The 23,685-nt window shown below is 38.9% G+C and overlaps 2 protein-coding genes across 20 annotated transcripts in view; both read left to right on the top strand.

The window, feature by feature from the left end:
• The window catches only part of LRP8 (LDL receptor related protein 8), a 73,605-nt gene extending 59,716 nt beyond the window's left edge, over positions 1-13,889 (top strand). For 10 of the 19 annotated variants that reach the window (XM_016120400.2, XM_016120399.2, XM_016120407.2 and 7 more), the window contains 5 exons: positions 127-348; positions 1,952-2,020; positions 5,442-5,614; positions 6,682-6,858; positions 9,219-13,889. In XM_016120400.2, coding sequence (XP_015975886.2) covers positions 127-348; positions 1,952-2,020; positions 5,442-5,614; positions 6,682-6,858; positions 9,219-9,257 — 680 coding nt within the window. In that variant the 3' untranslated portion in view covers positions 9,258-13,889. The remainder of the gene's footprint in view (positions 1-126; positions 349-1,951; positions 2,021-5,441; positions 5,615-6,681; positions 6,859-9,218) is intronic. The other 9 variants (XM_016120409.2, XM_036234215.1, XM_016120406.2 and 6 more) reach the window with 7 other exon arrangements.
• A 2,855-nt stretch (positions 13,890-16,744) lies between these two features.
• Positions 16,745-23,311, top strand: MAGOH (mago homolog, exon junction complex subunit). Its single transcript, XM_016120460.2, has 5 exons — positions 16,745-16,928; positions 19,107-19,165; positions 20,417-20,527; positions 21,885-21,967; positions 23,072-23,311. Exons 1-5 carry the CDS (start codon positions 16,841-16,843, stop codon positions 23,169-23,171), a joined length of 441 nt encoding a protein of 146 aa, XP_015975946.1. The 5' UTR covers positions 16,745-16,840; the 3' UTR covers positions 23,172-23,311.
• The last annotated feature ends 374 nt before the right edge of the window (positions 23,312-23,685 follow it).

Raw genomic sequence — 23,685 nt, 5'->3', positions numbered from 1 at the left:
CGCAGAAGTGGCATTTGAGCTGAGCTATGAGGATGTGTTCATAGTATAACCCATAGAGGCAATAATTTAGGCACTAAAGCAACAGAATTATCTGTCCATGTGACATCGATGGTATTTCCCCTCCAGCACCTCAATCTACCTCAACTACGACGTTAGCCTCTACCACGACGAGGACAGTAGCCGATACAAGAGCCCCTGGGACCACCATCCACAGCCCCAGCTACCAGAACCACAGCACAGAGACACCAAGCCTGGCAGCTGCGGTCCCAAGCTCAGTTAATGTCCCCAGGGCTTCCAGCATCAGCCCGTCTACCCCAAGCCCTGCAACCAGCAACCACTCCCAGCATTGTAAGGACATGAGTTCTGCCTTCTTTCATGATATGGGAAGCCAGGATGGGAGAATATGTGGGAAGGAAAGATCATATCAGAGCTGAATATTAGATATCTCTGAGGAAGAAGTAGAGAGAGGCAGAGTGCCCACCTGCTTTTAGGAGTCTTATATACCCCTAACTTATAGAGGGTCTCAAGGGAATCTACTTCCTGTCTCTGAACCTCAGTTTCCTCACCTATAAAATGTAATAATAACCCCTTTCCTACATGCCATGAGAGGCAAAAGTGGTGGTATAAGTTAGAAGTGCTCACACACACAGCCTCTGCTGACTCTGGGTGTGTGTCTGTGTGTCACATGTTACTGATGTGTATATGGGAGAGTGTCCTTCAGATCTGGAAACTTTAAAAGATATGGTCCCAGTTCTCAGCACCCTTGGTAGGTTCCTTAAAAAAGTAATATCCGTAACTAGTCTGCTTGTGCCTTCTTCCAAACCCTGGGGTAAAAGTAATTAAGTTTACCACTTATTAAATCATCAAGAGCAATAATTGTCACTGCTAGAAATGTTCTTTCTCATTAACCAGCAAATACCTTTCTAATTGAGTTACCTGCCAAGGGGAGTTCATTTCAGAGGATAAACCTTCCCATACATTCATGGCCCAGAAACTAAGCAGCTCAGCAGCACCTTTCTAATTCGGCCTGTCCTGTAAGCAGAAACTGGATTTTCTAAGTTGAGCACTTACCCTTAAGTTTGGAGAGGCAGGTGGAACATGTATGAATTCCAGTTCCCTTCATACAGGGCAGAGCCTGTATGAGTCTCCCCACTGATTTCATCTTGCTCTAGGCTTGAGTATTGTTGTCCAGTGTCTGCTCGGCCCCCAGAGAGAGAAGTCAGCGTCAGTGTCACAGTAAGCTGTATAAACGGTGTGGCTGTTTTCTCCCCTTAATATTTAGATTCCTTTAGAGTAACTTGGAGAAACAGACACACTGGGAGGATGGCATCTGGGCCACTTCCAGGGACAGTCATCCCCTCTCTTACAGTAAATGCAGATGATAGCTCCTTTTCATGCTTCAAAGGCTATAATGAGGATCCAAGGGAAAAATACCTTCTAAACTACGAAGTGCTATGCAAATGTTACAATGAAGATGGTTATAAGAGTGAAAATGATGGCACAACATACTTTTTAGAAACTACATTCCAAGTACTTTTCAGTTTAGAATATGATTTTATATACTTTATTTTAGTTAGGTCTCACAACCTCTACCCCACTCCCTACCCTCTTTGAACTAGATAAGGCTGTGTCAGACACTAAGTAAGCATTTTACATGAATCATCTCATTTAATCTTCACCATGTGCCTAGGAGATAGGCAATATGATTATCCTCATTTTGAAGATAAAGAAATATAATGCTTATAATATATAATAACTTGCACAAGGTCATACAAGTAGTGAATAATAGAGCTGGACTTGAACCCAGGGAGTTTGATCCAGGAGTCTGTGCTCTTGATTCCACTACACAATACTGCATCACATTTTAATTACTTTATTAAAACTGGACAGACAGACCACAACAGACCATGAGAAACAAAGTCATCATTCTGCAAATGTTTGTATTTTACAGATGGGAATGAAGGCGGCAAGATGGGCTCAACGGTCACTGCTGCTGTCATTGGGATCATTGTGCCCATCGGTGAGTGTGACCCCAAGTCATTGGGAAGAAAAGAGAGATCCTGCCCAAGGTCTGGGGAAAAGCACTAGAAGGGTAGAGCACTTAGCTCACTGGCTTTTTTTCCTGCCCTAGCAGCCTTCCTGCCTGTCTCTTAGTCCTGATTTGATTTGGTTTCTTAGCTTGGTGCATGAGGCCCTTTAGGACCTGGCCCCAGGCAAGCATCCAGATGCATCCCTCGTTTCCCCATGAAGCCAGAGCTGGTGTCTCTTGCTCCCCACTCTCTCCAGCTTCTAGCAGTGTGTGGCACATGGTAAATAAAATTTTTGTTGAATTAATCAGAACTGCTCGCTGCGCTGTCTGTTCCTTTAATCATACTTTCTTGCTTCTTTCTGATTCATTTTCAATATTTACCGGGCAGCAACAGGCAGCAATGATGTACCAGACTGTGTGATAAGGGGAGGAAAGGTGGTTAAAATGGATACGGCATGTTTCCTGTCCTCCAAAAGTTGATTTGCTTATTGGAGAGACACACATAACACAGATAATTTGACTATGACATGGCAAGTCCTAAAATTAAGCCGAATGCGGTTTAGTGGAAGTACTGAGCTGAGGAGCACCTAACTTATAATTGAGGGAGAAGGTAAGTGGACAGGGAAGGTCTCCTAGTGGAAATGACATTTGAACTGAGTCAGCCAAGTGAAGAAGGAGCAAGAGCAACCCAGGCGGTGAAGACAGCATGAGCAAAGCCAGGAATGGAAAATGGCATGGGGGTTGTAGATGGGTTTGCAACTAGAAAGGAGTTCAGTACCGCCAGAATATATTTGGTTAAACCTCACAGAGAACCATAGGGCTGATTCATTCTGTCCCCTCCCCATGTTCATATGGTATCCTGTTCATCCTGTCTCTCATACTAGCCTCATCTCTTGGTTGGATCTTTGAATTGTGATTGTCCATACATAGATTTATCTCCCTTATTTGTTTTGCCCACTTGGCCTGGAAATCCTCAATGTGGTGGTGAGTTAATGAATGAATATTTTAACAATTTCTACACTGTACAAGGGACTGTGCCAAATGCCAGGGATCAAGGGAAGAAATGTAAAAGACTTTAAGCACTTTTAGTCTTTAATCAGACTTAGTCATTAAAAAAATGATACAAGAGAGGCGTTAATGCATATTATATTATAATGTGTCGTAATGCTCTGTGAAGGAGAGAGAGAGGTATTCCTGGAGAAGACGGCATTTGAATTGGCCTTGAAAAGTTTCCACAGTAAAGATGATAGTGAGACTATTCCAGGCTAATTTTAAGTAAAGTAAGTGGAAAATACACTGAGCATGGTTTAGTAAATGAGAAATCAACCCCTTTCCTGACATCCTCTGCTCTATAGAAAGGCATGTGTGTGCTGTTTCCCTGATAAAATCAAAAATTTTAAATTTCTGAAAATCTGAAAGATGAAAAATTAGTTTTCTTTCTCAAGTATTTCCCTGTGAGTTACAGTATATTTTCATAAGCTTATTGGCCATTTATATTTCATCCTAATAAATTGCTTATCCATGGTCTTTTCTTATTTTTCTATGGCTTCTTTGTCTTATTCTTACATATTTATATAAATATTTATGTGTAATGGATATTAAACCTTTGGAACATATGCTACAAATAGTTTCTCCCATACTACCACTTGAAATTTGTTTATGGTATCTTTTGCCATGCATAAATTTAAAAATTTAAGTATCAGATTTGCTAATCTTTTGTGTTATTATTTCTGGATATCTTGCTTTAGGAAGGTCTGCCTCACTCTAAATTATTAAAATATCTCCCTATGTGTTTTTCTACTAGTTTAAACTTTTTTTAGTATTTAGATATTAATCCATTTTGGAATTTATTTTAGAGTATGGTGTGAGGTAGAGATTTAACTCTTTTTTTCTACATGCCTATCTAGGTTTTCCCAAGACTGTTATTGAATAGTCCTTTCCTTATGACTTGAATTATCATCTTTAATTATAAACTACAGGCCTATACATACTTTGATCTGTGTCTAGGCTGTTTATTCTTCTCCACCAATTTTTGTCTGTTCCTATATATTAGAAGTACAACTTTGTGATGTCTTAATGTCTAATAGGGCATTATTATTCTTGCAACATTTTCCTAGCTACTTTTATTCAATTTTTCTTCTAGATGAACTTCAGAATAATGTTGTTAATCCTATAAAAATTATGATGAGATCTTATTCTTTGATATATAAATTGATATGGAGAGAATTTACATTTTTAAAATATTGAAGCTTCCCATCAAGGAACATGACATGTCTATTTGAGCCTTCTTTTATATTCTTCAATAGAATGTTGTAGAACATATAGGACTTGTACTTTCTTATTAGGTTATCCCAGGCATTTCATAGTTTTTATTGGGCTATTACAAATGTATTCTTATTCCATTCCATTTTCTAATTAGTTATTGTTGATTAATACAAAAGCCAATGATTTTTATGTGAATTCTTTTCGAACTAAAATTATTTCTAAAAGTTTTTCATCTGCTTTTCTAATCTTTCCAAATGTACAATATCTGTTAAGAATTAACAGTTTGGTTTTTCCTTTTCCCCTATGTGTACCCTTCAACTTTTTATTTGGTCTTACTGCATAGCTAGATCTCCAAGACAATAAGTAGTAGCAGTGATAAAAAGCATCTGTGCCTTGTTTCTATCTTTAATGGGTATCAATTATTATAATCAATTATTATAATCTTATCAAAGTAGAAACCCCCTCTATAGCATCCTGGATAGCTGTTATCTGGTCTCCACGTGAATACTCAGAAAGACTTATTATCTTATGAAGCTGTTTGCCTCATTTTTGCCCGGCTCTGTTTGGGAATTTTCTCCTTTATTTGTTAATATATTCATTTATTCTAATTCAGAGTCTGTGTTTCCCTACTCTATCTAGAGATGTGCCTTTTCTTGCAGATCCCCTCTAATATGGGGAGAAAATAGTTTTCTTAGGGAAATCCATAAAAGCAGAAGCATTAGGGCAAAGACATGGTGAAGAAAGTTACTCATTCAGTCAGCACATGTTAGTGATTACCCACTCAGTGAGAGGCACTGGGCATAGAGAGAGGAAGAAGACACGATTCGCCCTCAGAGAGCACAGTCTCATTTGGGGTACACATATATAAAGTATGATACCATGGTCTGGGAACATATGTGAGGGAGCAACTGACTCTACCTTAAAAAGTTGAGCAAGACTTCACATTTGAGCTGGATCTTTAAGAATGAGTAGTTAGTGAAGGAAAAGATGGGAGAAGGCCTTCCAAGCAATAGAAGAAAAAAAAAATACAGAAACAGTCTGAGCAACAAGGGCAATAAAATTAGAGAGGTGGCAACAGCTGCACTGACATCTGACCAATGGGGCTGGAGCAGGCTGGAGGTCCAATGTAATGTGTCTCTTCCTCCAGGGGTAATTGCCCTCCTGTGCATGAGTGGCTACCTGATCTGGAGAAATTGGAAGCGGAAGAACACCAAAAGCATGAATTTTGACAACCCAGTGTACAGAAAAACAACAGAAGAAGAGGATGAAGATGAGCTTCACATAGGGAGAACTACTCAGATTGGCCATGTCTATCCTGCAGTAAGTATTCCTTGCTAGAATTCCTTCCTTCCTTTCCTCCCATATTCCTTCCCTATTTTCCTTACTGCCCTTCCTTCCTTCCTTCCTTCCTTCCTTCCTTCCTTCCTTCCTTCCTTCCTTCCCCCCTCCCTCCCTCCCTCCCTCCCTTTCTCCCTTGCTTCCTTCCTTCAGACATTTATCAAGAACCTACCATGTGCCAGGCACTGTTCTAGGCCCTGGGAACACAAAAATGCTAGGGCAGGTAGTTGGGGTACAAGGGTATCAGGACCATCTTGTACGTAGAGGCTCTTCTTGGCAGGAAAAATTCCAAATGTCTTTCTTTCTGCTGAGTAAGTTTTCAGAGCCTTTGGCCTGGAAGGGTAACTTTGGCCATTCAATTCAAATGTATTCATTTCAACAAACACCATATGCCAATTATGAGCTAAGCACCACATTCAATATCAAGTGTTCAAAAGTAATAAAGGAATGTACTTGCTCCCAAGTTGCTGGTGGGAATTAGAGATAGTCGCTTACTACTGTAAAACTGTGTGCAACGGGCCATGGTGGAAGCTCAGGAGCCCCCTCTTCTGGGAAGCTTTTTTCCCCGGCTATTTTTATTCTCCCACAGACTCTCTCCATCACAGCGCCTGTCACACCCTAGTCAGTTCACCTTTTTACTCATTGGTCTTCCCACTAGATCATGAGCTCCTTGAGGGCAGGACTATCTGATTATTCTCTTTCCCTGGTGCCTAGCACAGCATAGCTGGCTCCCAGTAAATATTTGTTGAACAAATGCTATGTAAACATCAACAAGGGAGCTGTTCTGTTTGGGAAATTTGGCAGCAAATGCCTCACAGAGGAGGTGACAGATGAAATGTATCCTTAAAAGACTAATAGCAGTTTTCCAGGTAGAGAAGAAGGAAAATGGCATTCCAGAAAGAAGCATGTGCAAAGGCCAAGCAGCACAATAGGACATGGCTTGTTGGGGGAGCAAGGACCACAAAGTGGATGAAGTAGGTGTCATGGTAGTATAGCAGTCAGGAGGCTGAGTGTAACCTCATAGGTCATCCAGTCCATCCCCCTGTCAGGCAATCAGCAGCTTTGATCGCCCACTGTGGGCAGAGCCCTGTCTTGGGGAGACCAGAGAACTGGAAGACCCAACCCCTGCCCTCAAGGAGCTTTTTGTCTTGCCGGGGGAACCAAGGTCACAGCTGCACCAACTCCCGAAGAACCCTCTTTCCGAGCTGCCTGTCGTCAAGTGCAAGGTAGGGCAGTGCCACTCTGAGTCTGAGGGGCTGATGAGTAAGGGTGCGAACCCAGGCAAGTACAGCCAATCCTAGAAGCCTTTCTGTTTCTGGAAGCCTGCAAATTGTAATTTGGGTATTGGGGCAAAGAAAGAAGATGAATTAGTTGCAGACCAAGGAGATGGCATGTGAAAGAAATGATTAAGTATGGGGTAGTGCAGGCAGAATTGCTGCCGAAGCAAATTCTTCATGAAAGGGAGACTGAGAAATGAGGATGAGCAAGTGAGGAGGGCCAACAGATGGCCTCAAGGATCCTTAGCCTCAGCCAATCCAAGCAACCAGTTACTTAGCCAATTTTTAAAGATCAGAGAGGGCACAGTGGAAGAAATGTTGAGCTTGGAGTAAGGAGATGACTCCCAGTTTCACTATTCTACAGCCCTCTGATCTTAGTCACTTCTCTCTGTTCACCTGTATTTGTAAAATGGGAATAATAACCCCATTCTATTTGCTTCTTTAAGTTTATAAAGTTCAAGCGAGATAGCACAGGTACAAAGTGCTTTGTGAGTTACAAAGCACTCTACACATGTAAAGTGGCATTGTTTCCAGAGAAAGAAATAACCATTCGTGAGGACTGTTCCTGATTATGCGAATTGTATAATTATTTATGCATCCAGGCCCGAGGAATAAGCTCCTGCCAGCTTCAGAGAAAGAGTAGGACAGTGAGGAAATCAGTATTTAGTAAGAATCTACAAAGTATCAGACACCACTTGGTGTTTTACATATATTTTCTCATTTAGTCTTTACAATAATTTTATAAAATTGATAGTATTTGCCCTATTTTGCAGATGAGGAAACTGAGACTCAAGAGAAATTAAATAATGCCTAGAATCACAACTAGGTAGTGGCAGAACCAGGATTCAAATTCCTGTCTGTATGTACAAAAACACCCATGCTCTTTCCAATGCATAGGGTAACTAGCCTTGAAGATCTGGAAGTCAGTATTCTCAACAACCTGTTCTCTCTACTGTCTCTTTCTCAGGTAGCTCCACTATCACTCCTGGGACCTGCCCTTGGCCTAGAAATCTGCCTTGGAGAGAGTGAGAGGGTAACTAGGCTAAAAAAAATAGATAAGTCTCAAATGCTAATGAAGCAAGGCATTTTTTTAAAAATTATTTATTGCATAATTATTTATGCAAATCGTATAATTATTTATGCAAAACCACAAATAATCGAAAGATGATTTGAAAGGCAGTGGAATTATTTTATGTTGTATGTAGAATGTTCAGAAATGGAAAATGCTAGTCTGATTGTATTTTATGCTGGGTAGGTAGATCTACAATACTCTGGACCCCATGTGTGTTTGGTATTGTATTAAGCACTTAATATACATTATCTCGTGTGATTTCCCAACAATCCTATGAGGTAGGTTAATTATTATTCCCATTGGACAGATGATGAAACCAAGGCTCAGAAGGCTGAAGTGGTTAGCCCAAATTCATACAGCTATGAGAAGATATTGAAACACTGAGGTCTGTCCAAAGGAGAGTATTCAGGAAATGGAAGAGTGGGAAACAGGATTATATCGGGACCAGCTGGGGAAAGCTAGATGTGTAGCCTAGAGAAGAAAATACTTGGAAGGAAGGGAAAGAACTCAAACACTGTCTGAGAATTTCAAGTGTTGTCTGCGCCAAACTCTCTGAGTCTGAGAGATAGAATCAAAGAACACCAAAAGATATAAAGATACAGATTTCACGTCAACATGAGAAAGGATTTAAGTCCACTGTCCACCAGCTTAGGGTTTAGTGGGCTCACCACTAGATGGTGATCTAGTGGTCAACCATTTGTGGCAGAGGGAAGTCTAGCATCTAATGACTAGAAAATAGAGGTGAGGGAAAGAAGGATTGAATTTCATTGACCTCCACTGTCTTCCAATTCTGCATCATCAGTTGGGAGGGGTGTAGCACATGACCTTCCTAATTGTGACTAGCATGATACAGATAAATAGCTAATAACCTGGGATTAAATCTTTGCCAAAACTAACTCACTGAAATTAAGCAAACCTATAATCCCATAAGAAAAGATTAAGGAAGTTTAGATTTCTGCAGCCCTCCTTTACAAAGTAGAACAGAATGATGGAAAAAGTTAAAGCTCTAGATTCACACAGATCTGGGTTCAAATTTTAGTTCACCCACTTGCTACATGATCCAAGACAAACGTTTAAGATCATTGAGTCTCAATTTTCTCATCTGTAAAATTATTATGATAAACCTGTCTCTTGGGGTAGTTTGAAGATAATATGAGCTAATGCCTGAAAATAATATCTGGTACTTTATGATACTCAATATAGGTCTAATGATGATTTCTTTGCTTTGTCTCCCCAGCGAGTGGCATTAAGCCTTGAAGACGATGGACTGCCCTGAGGATGGGACCACTCCCTTCGTGCCTCATGGAATTCAGTTCCAGGCACTACACTACCTGGCTGGTGTGTGCCTGGATGGAAGGGTTTCTATATATGGGTCTGTGTGAGTGAATGTGTGTGTGTGTGTGTGTGTGTGTGTGTGTGTGAGTGTGTAATTTTTTTCTTTAATTTATGTTGGGGAAAGGTAACCACAAAGTTATGATGAACTGCAAACATCCAAAGGATGTGAGAGTTTTTATATGTATAATGTTTTATACACTTTTTAACTGGTTGCACTACCCATGAGGAATTCATGGAATGGCTACTGCTGAGTGACTAACATGATGTACATAACCAAATGGGGCCGATGGTACAGTAGCTTACTCATCATTTAAAAATTATATTTACGGAGAGTATTTGGTTTGGAGGGCTTTTTTAGGTTTTAGAGTTTGGGGTTTTTTTTATAAATAAAATGATTATGCTTTGTGGCTATCCGTCAACATAAAAGAAAAAAAACATTTCAACTCCCTCTCCCATTTAGATTATTTATTAACATATTTCAAAAATAAGATTAGTTCTATAAATAATTTAGAGACATGACAGTATTTATTTTTGGTATGATTGGCCCACCAAATGGACTCTGTGTGCATTTATGTTTAAGTCTGCATGTGTGTGAGAGAGAAAAATCTAGAGAAGAGGCGCACTTATGGCTATTGTTCAAATACATAAAGATAAATATATTTTAAAACAGTCCACAAGAGGGGTATCAGTCGTTTTCAGAGAAGCCTTTGGACATGTGGCTCATAAAACAGATACCATGGTTTGTGTAAACATTAGTGAAAGAGGCAGAGTCCTTTCCACCTCTGGCTATTCCTGGAACCCCAATCAGTCAGGAAAAGCCCTTCAGCTCATCCATGACTGCTGTGACTCCTACTTGGGCTTTCTCTTCTATGGCTAAGGCCAGTGTACAGATTTTACACAGTACCAGAAGTTCTCGTGCGCTCAGGTGAGAAAATGCCTGAACCTTGGCTACTTCTTGTTTTAAAGTTCAGCATTTCGAGTAACTTCATTTTCCTTCAGGACACTTGGGTTGAATTCATTAAGGTTCCTCTAAAGTACACTGAGGGTGCCTTCCTTCCTTATAGAGCACTAAGTGGAGATGTTTCCAGAACAGCCCAAGTTTACCCTAGGGACTGGCTCAGGCACTAAACCTTTGAGATGTGCTATGGGTGAGGATAAGGACAGTGGAATCAGTTTTGTTACATCTCCATTTCTTCCTTCCCCTTACTTTCTACCATTTCCTTTAGGTGGGAAAAAGTAAGATGTAGGTTTGTTACCATCGTGTGTTCCTATAGATAAAACTAATTTTTGGCCTAAGTCAGAAAAGGTGGCCAAACCTAAAGTCCTTTTTGAGGGGGAAATGGCATATGCAATATTATAGTATGTTGGATATATATGTCCACACAGGGATTTGGTTTACTGCTTTGTAAATAAAAGGAAAAACTCTAGGTATATGTACAGATTTTTTTTTTTCACTATGGACACTTTCCTTGCTTTTCCTGGGCCTTGGGGAAGATGAGGAGAAGTACTCTCTTCTCTTTGTGGGGTCTATCAGTGAAAACATAATCCTACAGTTCCAGATGGAATGCTGTCCCCTCTGGCTCTCATCCAAGGTGTGGTCTTTTCTTAACTCTTTCTACTTCACTCCCATTGGACAACTAGGGATAAAGTATGACACAGAAGTGTTTGGCTTAAGTAGGAGAAGAGGACATGTTTCTAACCTTAATATATTTGGAACGTGACACACTTAAGCAAAGTCCTCCCTGTCCCTACCTGGCTGCCCCCAACTCAATGAAGCTTGGATGTCCCACCGGCTTGCTACCCTTTGAATTTCCAGGCAGACATTCTGGACTCTCACCCTGTTCCTAGGACCTTTCTCTACATCACTCATGGTCTCCTAACTTTTGAGAAAACTGTGTTCTGGAGCCTGGCCACTATGCTTTGTATAAAGTAATTTCCTCATATATGTATGTGTTGACAGTCCTGAAACATCCTTTGAGGGGGTAAATGCAATTGACTTAGAATGACCATTACCAAATAGAATATTTAAAATGGGTGACCAACTCCTATGGAGCTTAATCACTTAGTACTATTCTTTCAAGAATGGAAAGAAAATTATTTTTGACTGAAGAAAAATGATGAAAGTGACAAATCATTGAAATTTATATAAAACAAACAACTTTTTCTATAACCTGCCTCCAAAGAAATAGAATTTCATGGGGATATTAAACAATGACTAATGCATAATATCTAAACTTTCAGTCATATCCTGGCCGTCACAGAAAAAATAATGAACTGGGATAGGATGATTCAGTCTGAGACTCAAAATGCTAATGAAACACAACCATCTCAGAAACACCCATGTTTTCTGAATATGCTACAACTAACTACAGTTTAAAAGAGGCAGCTATGAGAGGCAACCTACAATAACCAAAATCATGGAATACTCACATGTTGGATGGCAGTAAATAAGATGAAATCTGAGGAGGAGTCCTTCTAATCCTGGAGGCTTTTTGAGCCTCATTCTGAGGTTTAGTTGCATTTCTGCTGCCTTTTGCCCCTGTGCCATCATATATCTATAGTTATTAATGGGTCAGAGGGTCACTGGACTATAGAGCTGGAAGGAAACTTAGAGATAATGCTAGGACGGCAGAAAATTAATCAGACTTTTTTTTTCTCTAAAAGAAATTGGTCCTGGTCCTTTTCTTCCCTTTTTTTCTCTAGGATACTATGTTGGGCTGCCTGACTGAACATTGTACCAAACCTGCTACCTATCTTTCCAACGGAATTATGAATGCCCTTGCAGAAATGGCCTTCCAGACACAGGGGAAACTAAAATTTTATTTACTTTCGATAGCATGATTATTTATAAAACAGATCGAGGTAATCTGTAACCTTGGAATGAGATTGGATTTAAATTTATGGTAATAAGTACTATTGATCCCTCCAATTTTCTCTGCGATTGCAATATATTCATTCACTGAAACCATTCGCTAGGAACAGTGTCAAGCACTACAGATGTACAGGTCAATCAGACTTTTTTTTGTCCTTATGAAGCTCACAGTAGCAGTAAAGAAAGACCTGTGGAAACCAAAAAGGAATAGATTATTTTCAGAATGCCGTTAAGGTACAAAGAAGTCATTTTTACCTAGGGAGATGAGGAATGGAGTCAAGAAAGGCATCGAAGGAGAAGTAACCTTAAGCTAAGTCTTAAAAATTAAGTAGAGGTGTCCAGGCTGCTTCAGGCAGAGGAGACACCATGCTAAGACACTGAAGCAAGAAACAACATGAGGACTTTAAGGACGTGCACGTAATTCATTATAAGGAACAAAAAATTCAAGGTGGACTTAGTAAGAAATGAGGCTGGATGGAAAGATAGGTTCAACGTAAGCACTTTATAGAAAACTAATATTTAATTTCTGATTCAATTAAGCAAACATTTCTTGGTCATTTATTGTGTATGAGGCACAATGTACATCATGGAAAATTCATCAGGACGTGTTACCAGCACTTTGCAGACAAGGCATTCTTCAGCTTCAAGCTTCCCAGTGGTCACAGGGAAAGAATGACTGCTTTTCATACAGTTGAGTTGAAGTTTCTCAGTATGGTCAATGAAAACTAATATAAGGGCAGTGGGATTTTCACAGAAGCCCTCCATAGTGTCAAGCACCTCTGAGATTTTCTCAAGTGAGAAAAATAAAAATAAACTGAAAATTTTGAAGACATGGAGTCTGCAGAGGGGACCCCAAGCACTGTCCAGTCAGGCACTGGTGGGAATGGGGAGAGGGCACAGAAATGTGAGCCTCCTGACCTCACTCCGTAACTTTAGCGGTACACTCATCATTTCACAGAATACATTACTTTCTTTCCCATCACTGCATGAAGATAGAATATTGGAGTCTTCTCACACTGTATTTTTAGGGTATTGAGGATTTTCAGATATGGAAAACTTAGAGGTGGAAGAATTACAGCTTCAAATTTTCAATTAACAAGAAATCAGGAAGCTCTTATTCATTCAGGCTATGCACCATGTGCACAGTCAAGAATCAGCAGAAACGCTCTGTATTTGCAAATACTTTGTGCTATAAAAACTAATTTTAAAAGAACCACCTGTATATGTACATATATATATTTAAAGACATGAAGGTTTTGATACTTTTTTACAAAAATTGCAAGAGAAAATACCTGTACAAACCATATGTTTTAGAATAGCATTTTGTTCTATACAAGCTGTTTTAATTTGGGGGTAAAGTACTGGTTTGCAAACTCCATCATGTTGTACCCAAATGAATTTTCCTTATTTGTCTCTCCACTCCTCGAACACCCCCAAATTACTGTATCTGATGTAACAGGCATGTTAGAATATTGGGTCACACTAACCGTTTCAACTTTTTGTCATTCTGAGTTGTTAGCTTCTGCATTCAGTCCCCTTTGCAGTCTGGTTTCTCTTCCAGAGGCAAAGGGTGGTTGGTATGTTGCATCTCACTAGCTGTACTGACATCATCTTGGTGAACTAAAAACCAAATATGAACATTTGTAAAATTAGTGCACTGTTTCTAGAGAGAGATTAAATTCATTTTTTTTTAATCCAAAAGTATCACTGTGATGCTTTAATGAGGGGGGAGTGAACGATCATTGAAACCCTAATATATCCCTAGTATCCTACATAAATTAATCTGCATCAACAAATTTGTGAGATAAAAATATCATTCCAATTTTATAGATGAGGAAGTGGGTGAAGAAACTGCCCAAAATCACACAGTCGTTTAGTGCCCCCAAAGTACATGTAATTCATGTAGTACTCATGTACATGTGGCATTCTCTGCCTAGATTTTCCTTCTCTACCCATTATGTGGCTAACTCATTTGTCCTTGAGTATTCTGCTTAGACCTACTCCTCCAGGAAGCATATCTACTCTCTCACTTCCAGACCTAACTCATAGGGTTAGGTAACTCTGCTTCCACAACGAATTTGGCTTATTTGTATCCCAACACTTCTGCCCTACTTCTTATTCCCATGCCACTGAGGTTGATTTCACTAAAATCACCCAGGACCTCCTTAATTATAAATATTGTAAACACTTTCAGTCCTTATCTTCCTTGACCTTGGAAGGAGTATTTAATGCTGTTGGCACTCCTTTCTTGGAATACTCTTATTTTGGCTTACATGACACAATACTCCTGGTTTTCCCCCCATCTCTCTGGCCAACCCCTCCCCTTAAATTATGGTATTCCAACTCTAATCCATCTACTTTTTATATCTCCATTGCCACTATGGGAGTACTGATCACCACCATCTTGGGTTATCACCATCATAGATTACTTTAACAACTACTTATCTGAGTTTTACTTCTAATATTTCCATTTTCCAACTCGGTCTACAACATTGCAGCCAGAGTGATCTTTCTAAAATACATTAAGTCATGTCACCATCACCCCTTTTCATTTTCCTGCTTAAAGACCTTCATCTGTTTCTGTTGCATTAAAACCCCAATACCTTTGGGTCTTAACCCAAACTCCTTAATACAGCTTGTAAGATCCTTCATGATTTGGCCTCTGCCCCTTCCCAACCTCATTCTGTATTCTAACCACCCAGTTCTGTGCCCTCTGGAACATTTCCTTCGGAAGACTTCCCTAAGCCTCTAAACTGGATTTGGAGCTACTCCATGTGCTTCCATAGTATTCTATGCTTCCCCATTTGTAATCTTTATCCCTACATAATTGCTTGTATGCTCCTTAATTGCCTCCTCTGCAAGCCCTATGAAGGTCTGTCTTGTTCACCATTATATTCCCAGCACATGACACCCAGATTAAAATCCAATACCCTTGAGTTTTAGCCCAGACTCCCTAATATGGCTTGTGAGGTCCTTCACGATGACCTGATATCTCTATATACTTAACTCCAGTTACCACCTCAAGCTTGTTATGAAGGTTCACGAAACAAGCACTTGCAAACGGTCTCAACCAGCCTCTGAGCTAACATTTACTGGGTACTTAATACCTCGTGATTCCCTTCTGTTTTTTATACAATTCCCTTGTTACTACCCATATCCAATATTTTAAATAAAATACCTTATGGTTTTATAGTTATTTACAGTTTATATTTTCTAATTTCCAAGACAGTGTTTCTTACCCTTAAAACAGTTCTACCAGATGCTCATTTAAAATTATGCTCACTTTAAAGATAAGAAATCTGAAGTCCAAAAAGTTCAATCAGTTCCCTTTTGATCACAGTGAATCATTGTCACACAAAGGATTATTCCAACATAAATCTCCAGTGTTTTTATTTTTATTCTTTTTATTCATCATACCCATTCTACACTCTGCTACCAATGCTTTTTACGGAGATAAGGAGTAATGGCAAGACTGGGAATGAGAATCAGACTACTGCCAAAATACAGAACAGTATCGTTATGGTTGCCAGGCCCCAAGAATAATACCAACTCAGCACTCTGTTCAAAACCAATTCCATTCCTCCTCTGGTTGGAACTTAGATGAGCTAAAGCAGGCTTCTAATACTTAGGATTTTGACTGCCTTTTGCGTAATCAAGGAGGTAAATTTTTCCTCAGCCAGAAAGCCTTCACAGAGGTCAACCACTTTGGCCTGAAAAGACAAAAGCCTCTTGGGCATTTCTCAACCCTGACTCATTTAAGAAGCTTTACCAAAAAAAAAAAAAAAAAAAAAAAAAAAAAAAAAAAAAAAAAAAAAAAAAAAAAAAAAAAAAAAAAAAAAAAAAAAAAAAAAAAAAAAAAAAAAAAAATGACGCCCACAGTTGGAGATATTGATTTAATTGGTTTTGGCTGGGGTCCAGGCATCAGTATTTCTAAATGCTCCGAGATGATTCTATTGTGCAGCCAGTGAGAAATCACTGCTGGGTAAGTGGTACATCGATGGCTGGGGAGTGAGAGATCAAACATTCAGTTTAAGTTCTATTCACATCATCTACTCCAGAAACCAGTGAAGTAGAATGGGAAAGGTAGCGATAAAAAGTAGAAAAATTGGGAATAAATGCAGTCGAGTTAGTTCCAGAAAAACGATAAATCTCCGTTTTTAGGAAACGGAGCTTAGGAAAAGCATCTCCAAGAAGGGTTTTCTCTAACTGGTCCTTAATCCACAAAGTTCGGTGGGAGCCAGAGACTGTGAACAGCTTTGTCCCTCTCACATAGTCCTTTACGTGAAGGTTGAGCCTAGAAGGACACAGGACTTATGTATTCAGCCCGAGAACTTGAAGCGAGGCCCTGAAGCTCTTTGACAGCATGGCCTTATGCTTAGGAGAACATAAGGTCTTGTTCCCGCCTCAAGCTGAGCGGGACGTGGCTGCACTGACCCCGCCTCCAAGTGAAAGGTCCCCAGTTTCCGCCGGGAGGGGCGGGGCCGCATTGTCCCTACCACAGGGCGGTGCGACGGAGGGGCCCCTTCGCTACCGGTGACGGCGTGCTTTGACGTCACTTCCGGGCGCCGCCGTAAACGTCAGTGTCGGGCGCTTACAGCGGCGGTGTGGTTTGCTATTAAAGTTCGGACTGACTCCGTTGCCTTTTGCGAGCAATGGAGAGTGACTTTTATTTGCGTTATTATGTGGGTCACAAGGGCAAGTTCGGCCACGAATTCCTGGAGTTTGAGTTCCGACCCGACGGTGAGAGCGGCTTCCCGGCCCCCGGGAGCGAGCACTAGGCCTGGGGGCGGGCGAGTGGGGAGCCCTGGGGTCCAGAAGGAGCCGGGAATTAGAGAAGGAACGGACTGATACAGTATCTGTGCGGCGCGGATCTGGAAGAAACAATCCTGTGTCTGTGCCACTGTTTTTTTTTTTTTTCTGTACATGTGCAGGGACTTCTGTTTAGTAACATCTTTTGACAGATGCTTCATTCAACAAACATGGGTTGAACGCCTACTTTGGTGCCAGGCTATGTTCCACGATCTCGGATATAGAAGTGAACGATAGACAAGCTTCCGTTCTCGTGGAACTTGTATTGTGCTGGGAGAGAAATAAACAGGAAGATAGTGATGAGTGGTCAGAAAATAAGACAAAATGATGGAGTAGTTGCCGGTGGGCTGCTTTTAGATAGGGTAGCCATTGGAGAGTTCTCTGAAGAGAGGGTATTTGACCCGAGCCCTGATTGACAAGAAGGAGCCAACCTTGTGAACCTCAGAAGGAAGAGCTTTCTAGGGCGGGAACAACAAGTGTCAAAGCTGTAGGGCAGGAATGAGCTAGGCATATCTCAGGTGACCAATGTGGCTGAAAAGTAGTGAGCTCTGGGGAGAATAGTGAGACATGATATGGGAAAGTAGGCAGGGGTCACACCGTGTAAGTCTTTGTAGGCCATGGTAGAGTTTGAATTTTATTCAAAGTGCAGCACTAAGCAATTGGAAAGTTTTAAGCAAAGAAGAAATGTGATCTGTTCTTGAAAAAGTATTCTAATTATTGGGTGCAGAATGGGCAAGAAGGGAAACAGGACTACTTATTAGGAGACAGTAACAGTTGTTCAGACAACTGTTGAGACTAGAGCATTAGTAAAAGGGGAGAAAATGATTTAGGATACTGTTGGAGGCAGAACCAACAGTACTTTGTCATTTATAGGATGTAGGGGTGGGGCACAGTGGTTAAGGAAAAGAAATCAAAAATGACAAAACTCCCACAAAATCGGGGCACAACGATGAACCTGACAAGTCACATTTGTGAAGGAGATAGATTTGTAAACAGCGACAAGACAGTATATTAGGTGACAAGACAGAAGGGACTTGGAGCAGAAGGAAGGCACCTCATCTAGTTCAGAGGAGGCTTCCTTCATAAAATGACTTGAGGGAAGGGGAATGTGAGTCTTTAGTAATTATAGGAATTCTTTAGGCAGATGAGAGTCAAGGCATTTTGGACAGTGTTAATGGCAAAGAGGTTGAAAACAAAAATGCATGGGATGTTTCAGGCAAAAACCAAGTAGTCTGATTAACTTCAGCTATCATGAGAGAGGACTATTGCAGGAGTGAGCCTGGAAAGGCAGACGGGGGGCTTAGCTTAACAGTATGCCATGTTGAATTTTGATTTGATCAAGAAGGCAGTGAGCAGCCATTGTCAGTATCCAAGTATTAGAGTAACCTAATCACGTCTACATGTTACTACATCACTTTGTCCACTATATTGAGAATGAACTGAAAGGAGAGACACTTAAGGCAGAGAAACAGTGCAGTGAGGCATCAGTTTGGCTCTTTACATATGTGCCTTCTATAGGGAAAAGTTGCCTCTTCTATTTTTATCTTTTCCTTCATACCCACCATATATATACCCAACCTGTTGAATGCACATATGCACAAAGAGCCTTATAAACCGAATGTGGTAAATAATTAATAAAACCACAACTTTTTAATCACAGGAATAGATCAGAGTATTGCATATTCACCTGAGAATATATGTATGTTTTCAAACGGCTTTCACAACTCATTTGAGCGTCAGGAGGCCCTTTGTGCTAATAAGTTACCAGTTACTATCTCTGCATCTGAGGATATTAACCTGCAGAAAGATAATTTGCCAGAGTCCCAAGAGTCTGCTTGTGTTCTTTTATCTCATTTGAGCTACCTTTTGCAAGAACTATAATTCAGTGTCAGCTGTATTATTTTTGCTGTGAGGCTATTTAATAGCCTAAAGTGAAGAACTGAAAAAACTGGTATTGTCGAAACCGAAGGTGTGAATATTAAATTTGTTAGACACTTGAGGGGAAAGTTAGGATACATTTTAAGCAACAACCAATACTCTTAGTAGGCTAATGATGTTTTATTCATACATTTTTATTATACATTGAATTTGTTTTTTTGCCCCTCACAGGTAAATTGAGATATGCCAACAACAGCAATTACAAAAATGATGTCATGATAAGAAAAGAGGTAATGAACCTCCTGAGTCTTTCATTCCCTACAATTTAGCTTTTTGTCTTGTTTTTGTTCTTTCTGGGAGTAGTATTGAAAGATAAAGAATAGAGAAGTATAGCTAAGTCTGTAGACAGCTTCTAAAGTTTTTTCTCAAATCTTTTAGTTTGTATTCTTTCACAATGCCAAATCAGTTACTGGTAATCATTTGAACTCTTGCATATTTTGCTTTGTAATCTGCTACTTATAATAAACCATGTGACCTTGAGCAAATTCCCTGGCTGAATTGATAAGTCTCAGTTTCTTCATCTGCAAAAATAGAAATAATAAAGCCTGCTCTCACTCACTTAAAGTCTTTGGCATATTCCCTAATGCATAGCACTCAGTAGAGCTCTTTAGTTTGCATTTGAATGGGGAAAGGAAGCATAAGAAAGCAGTTAACACCATTGAATATATGGTAGATGCCAAGCATGGCACTGATGATTTTACATACATGATCTTATTTGACCCAGATTGTAAGCTGTGTGATGGGTGATATTATATACCTTTTACAGATAAGACAGTGAAGACCCAGGTATTAATTATGGAACTTGTTGAAAATCACCCTTGTTAATAAGAGAGAGAGCAAGAATTAAAACCTATGCCTACCTCTGTCAAGTCCACGTATGCTCCATTTTGGTATGATTTCTACCACCCCATTTAAGTCTTCATAAAAGCTACTTTTTCTTTTTAACCACTTGGTCACATTTGAAAATATCTTAACAGTCAACATATTTTCATACTATTATATTTAATTAGCAATAAGTTTTATGCTTACACGTCAGCATCTCACGTTTTTTTAACATAATATGTAAAATGTTATGTAATATGTAAAGCATGTAAAAGCCAGAATAATCTTTTAAAATATTCCGAAAGATGTCTCTCCTCTTTAGAAGCATGTTATCTAGTTAAAAATCACCAAGGTTACTCACAGATCTTTTGTTTTGGGTTTAGGTGTGAGTTGGGTTTGTAGGCAAGGAGAAGGTTCATGTGAACAGGTTATACCCAGAAGTAGAAACAAGTATTTGGGGGACTAAAGTGTGGTTATTGGGTACTTCTGACCCTGCCCTCTTCTTCAGCATGCCGAGGTCAATCCTGAATGTCTTCCCATTTACAGAAGTGCCGGAAATAAGCTTTCAGGAGCAGTCTTTTTTTTTATTTGTTTTGCTATCTGAGTCAGTATGCTGCTTAAGGATACAATTTAAATTTCATTTTTTAACTTGCTTTTAGGCTTATGTACATAAAAGCGTGATGGAAGAATTGAAGAGAATAATTGACGACAGTGAAATTACCAAAGAGGATGATGCTTTGTGGCCTCCTCCTGACCGAGTGGGCCGACAGGTGAATGTTTTAGCAGCTGTCCACAGTACAGAGATCTTACAAATAAGATGAGGTTTACTGCTCTGCATATCGACATTGAATCCACTTGTGTGTGCATATGTTATGCATGTTAGGGAGCTGTACACAAAGCAGATTATCAGCACCTTGGTCTAAGGAAGCAGTAACCCCACAGGGAGGAACACAGAGAACAAGTGGTGCTGCTGAGATCTAGAGCTCAGCCCTGAATTTTTTCTTGTAATCCCCTCCCCCTCTTCTCAGAGCTTTTGCTGCTGACCTCTCTTAATGAGTGACTACTGTGGACAAAGCATTGTGAGGATACAAAGATAAATAGAACATAGTTATTTCAGCAGTCTAATGGAAGGAATATCTTGCAGGCAACTAGTATATGAGAGAGACTTCTTTCAACCTCAGCTGTTTCCTTCCTAACCCAGACTCCTAATTGATTTTCTTGTTTCTCCTTTTGTCCTGCACAACCCATTTTTCCATCCTGAAGCCAGAGTAATCTTTTAAAATGTAAATTTTGTATGTACAGCAAGTTCTCAAATAATACCATTTTGCTCATTATGGTTTCCTTATAATATTGATGAGATGCTGTAGGAACTTGTTTATATCAATTAGCCTATTAAAAACTGGTTTTCCTATAGTACATCGTTTTACTTAAAGTCATGGAACCCAATGATGAGGTTAAATGAGGACTTACTGTATTTTGCTGATTTTAAACTCTCCAGTGGTTTAACCACTGCATTTAAAATAAAATCCTAACTCTCATCTTATCTTCTACCATTCTCAAAATCTCTGTGTTCAAACCTCACTGGCCTTATATCTGTTCCTCAAACATACCTCAGTTGTTTTTATTTAAGACCTTTATATTTGCTACATGCTGCCTGGAATATCCTATCCAACACTGTCTTTATTATTGAAGTCTTCATATGTCACTTCAGTGATGTCTTACCTGTCATTTTTTAAAAAGATTTGTTTTATTGTCTTCATAACATTTATCATTGTCTAAAATTGTCTCATATTGCCCAGAAAGGTTATATATTTGGTATTTGTAAAACACAGATTTGTACATGTCACTTCACACTGTTAATAACAAAAACTCCTATGTAATCTCTTTCAATTCCCAGAAATGGTAGAGCCTTATAGACACAACTTCCTCTAAGAATATGAACTAAACCATTATTTATCTCTTTGTTTCCAGTACCTGGTACAGTTTAGTGCTCAGAATGAACTGGTCTTATTTATGTGTTGTAGAGTTTTTGTGATTTGGCAGATGATGAACCCCCTTCTTGTGTGCTTGATGAAAATTCCAGTTCAGCTTGAATTAGTTTTTTTTTTTTTTTTTCAATGTTTCTAGGAGCTTGAAATCGTCATTGGAGATGAGCACATTTCCTTCACAACATCAAAAATTGGTTCCCTTATTGACGTTAATCAATCCAAGTAAGTGTATATGATCCTAATATCCAGATGTGCCCATTTTGCAGCCTGTTGATATGAAACCCTTAACCAAATTGGGACCATTATGGTAAGATCTGGAACATACGCAAGACAGAAGGGGTCAGCTTTGTACCTCTCATTGGAGATAGATTCTGAATTATTTTCAAGGGCTTTCTCCTATTGCTTTTGGTGTTTTATTCAATCATTGCTAATAATTGCTTCTCAGTGACACAGAGTAATGCCATAGGAGCAGCCAAAGTGAGTACGAATCTGGCCAAAAAAGAAAATTAAAAAAAATATGCCAAAACAAGTGCTTGATAAAACTGTAAGAGTCACTGACTCTGAACTTTTTCAGTGCTGGTCATTCAGACTAGTACATCTTAAAGTTTGACTGGGATAAAACTGAAATTGTTTAGAATTTAAATTTAAAAATTCATGTCAGTAGGGAAAATTATAAAGTTGAGACAAACTATATAATAGAATCCTCAGATTTTGGCTTTTTTTTTTTTTCAATGTTTTTTTATTTTTGTCTCTTGTGTTTTGAGAATTTGGGATTTAATATGGCTCACTTTTAGTACATGTTGGGCATAGCTGTCTTTCTTTGGACAGTCTCTTCTTAGCCAGTTATGCCATAGTAATCTTCATCTTCTCAGTCCTGTTAGTACTCCTACTTATAAAAATTTTTTCATAATTCTGAAAGTAATATATGCTCATTATTGAAAATATAGGAAAAGTAGAAAGGGGAAACCTTTCAATTAGAAAGATAAACCTATCAATTAGAAACTTAATACCTTGAATATTTTTTTCTGTGCATTAAAGTTTTTAAAAGCACAAATATTGAGATCAACCATTCTTATTTTAATGATTTATTTCACTTAATATTTTCCTATTTAAAAATACCTTAATATTTTAAATGACTTTATATTTCATTTTAATGTGTAGCATATAGCTTTTTACTTTGTTTTGGACACTTGGTTTTTAAAGTTTATATTCTGTAAATACCGTTATGAGTAATATCTTGGTACATAATCTGTGTTATTAAATTGTATTATCTTGCTAGTTTTTCTCAGCTTTTTAAACATTTTTTTTTTCTCTCTTGCATTTTAGGGATCCAGAAGGCTTACGAGTATTTTATTACCTTGTCCAGGACCTTAAGTGTTTGGTATTCAGTCTCATTGGATTACACTTCAAGATTAAGCCAATCTAGATTGAATGTTAGTGTGGACACAAGGGGGTGGGAGTGGCTATTTTTAATTACCATTATCAGGAAATTTTCATGTATATCAGGGCAATTTTTTTTTATAAACTATAAATGATTTTCTTTAATAAATGCATAACAAAATGCAATTTTTAGTTTTATAAAGATCTGAATGTTTTTTAGTTTTATAAAGATCTGAGTATGTGAGCTTCTCAATTACTTTTTAAAACACTAACATCCTATGTGAAGTATTGTCCACAGATCTAACCAAATCAATGCTCTAGCTATAACTACCAATTTACAGGAAATAAGAAAATAGAGAATCAGGTTTAAAAAAATCGGTGAGAATCTGATCAGCAATATCTAGAGGAAACTTCAGGGCAAGGGATCTGGTTTCTTCAATAAGTAAATTGGAAACATAATGTAGAGATGGAGCAGGAAACTATAAAGGAAATTTAAAAGCCATATAAGCAATACAATGTTTGGATCCTATTTGAATAGTGGATATTTTACACTAATGAAG

This window comes from Rousettus aegyptiacus, unplaced genomic scaffold, assembly GCF_014176215.1.
Source record: "Rousettus aegyptiacus isolate mRouAeg1 unplaced genomic scaffold, mRouAeg1.p scaffold_m13_p_1, whole genome shotgun sequence".
Classification (NCBI taxonomy): Eukaryota; Metazoa; Chordata; class Mammalia; order Chiroptera; family Pteropodidae; genus Rousettus; species Rousettus aegyptiacus.
Note: the sequence above shows the minus strand (reverse complement) of the source record. Positions and strands in the feature narration are given on the sequence as shown.

Excerpts from the sequence above, each read along its gene's own strand:
- MAGOH (XM_016120460.2), top strand. The coding sequence starts at position 16,841 with ATGGAGAGTGACTTTTATTTGCGTTATTATGTGGGTCACAAGGGCAAG. Across the intron at positions 16,929-19,106 it reads GTTTGAGTTCCGACCCGACG|GTAAATTGAGATATGCCAAC; the intron begins GTGAGAGCGGCT and ends TGCCCCTCACAG. Across the intron at positions 21,968-23,071 it reads ATTGACGTTAATCAATCCAA|GGATCCAGAAGGCTTACGAG; the intron begins GTAAGTGTATAT and ends CTTGCATTTTAG.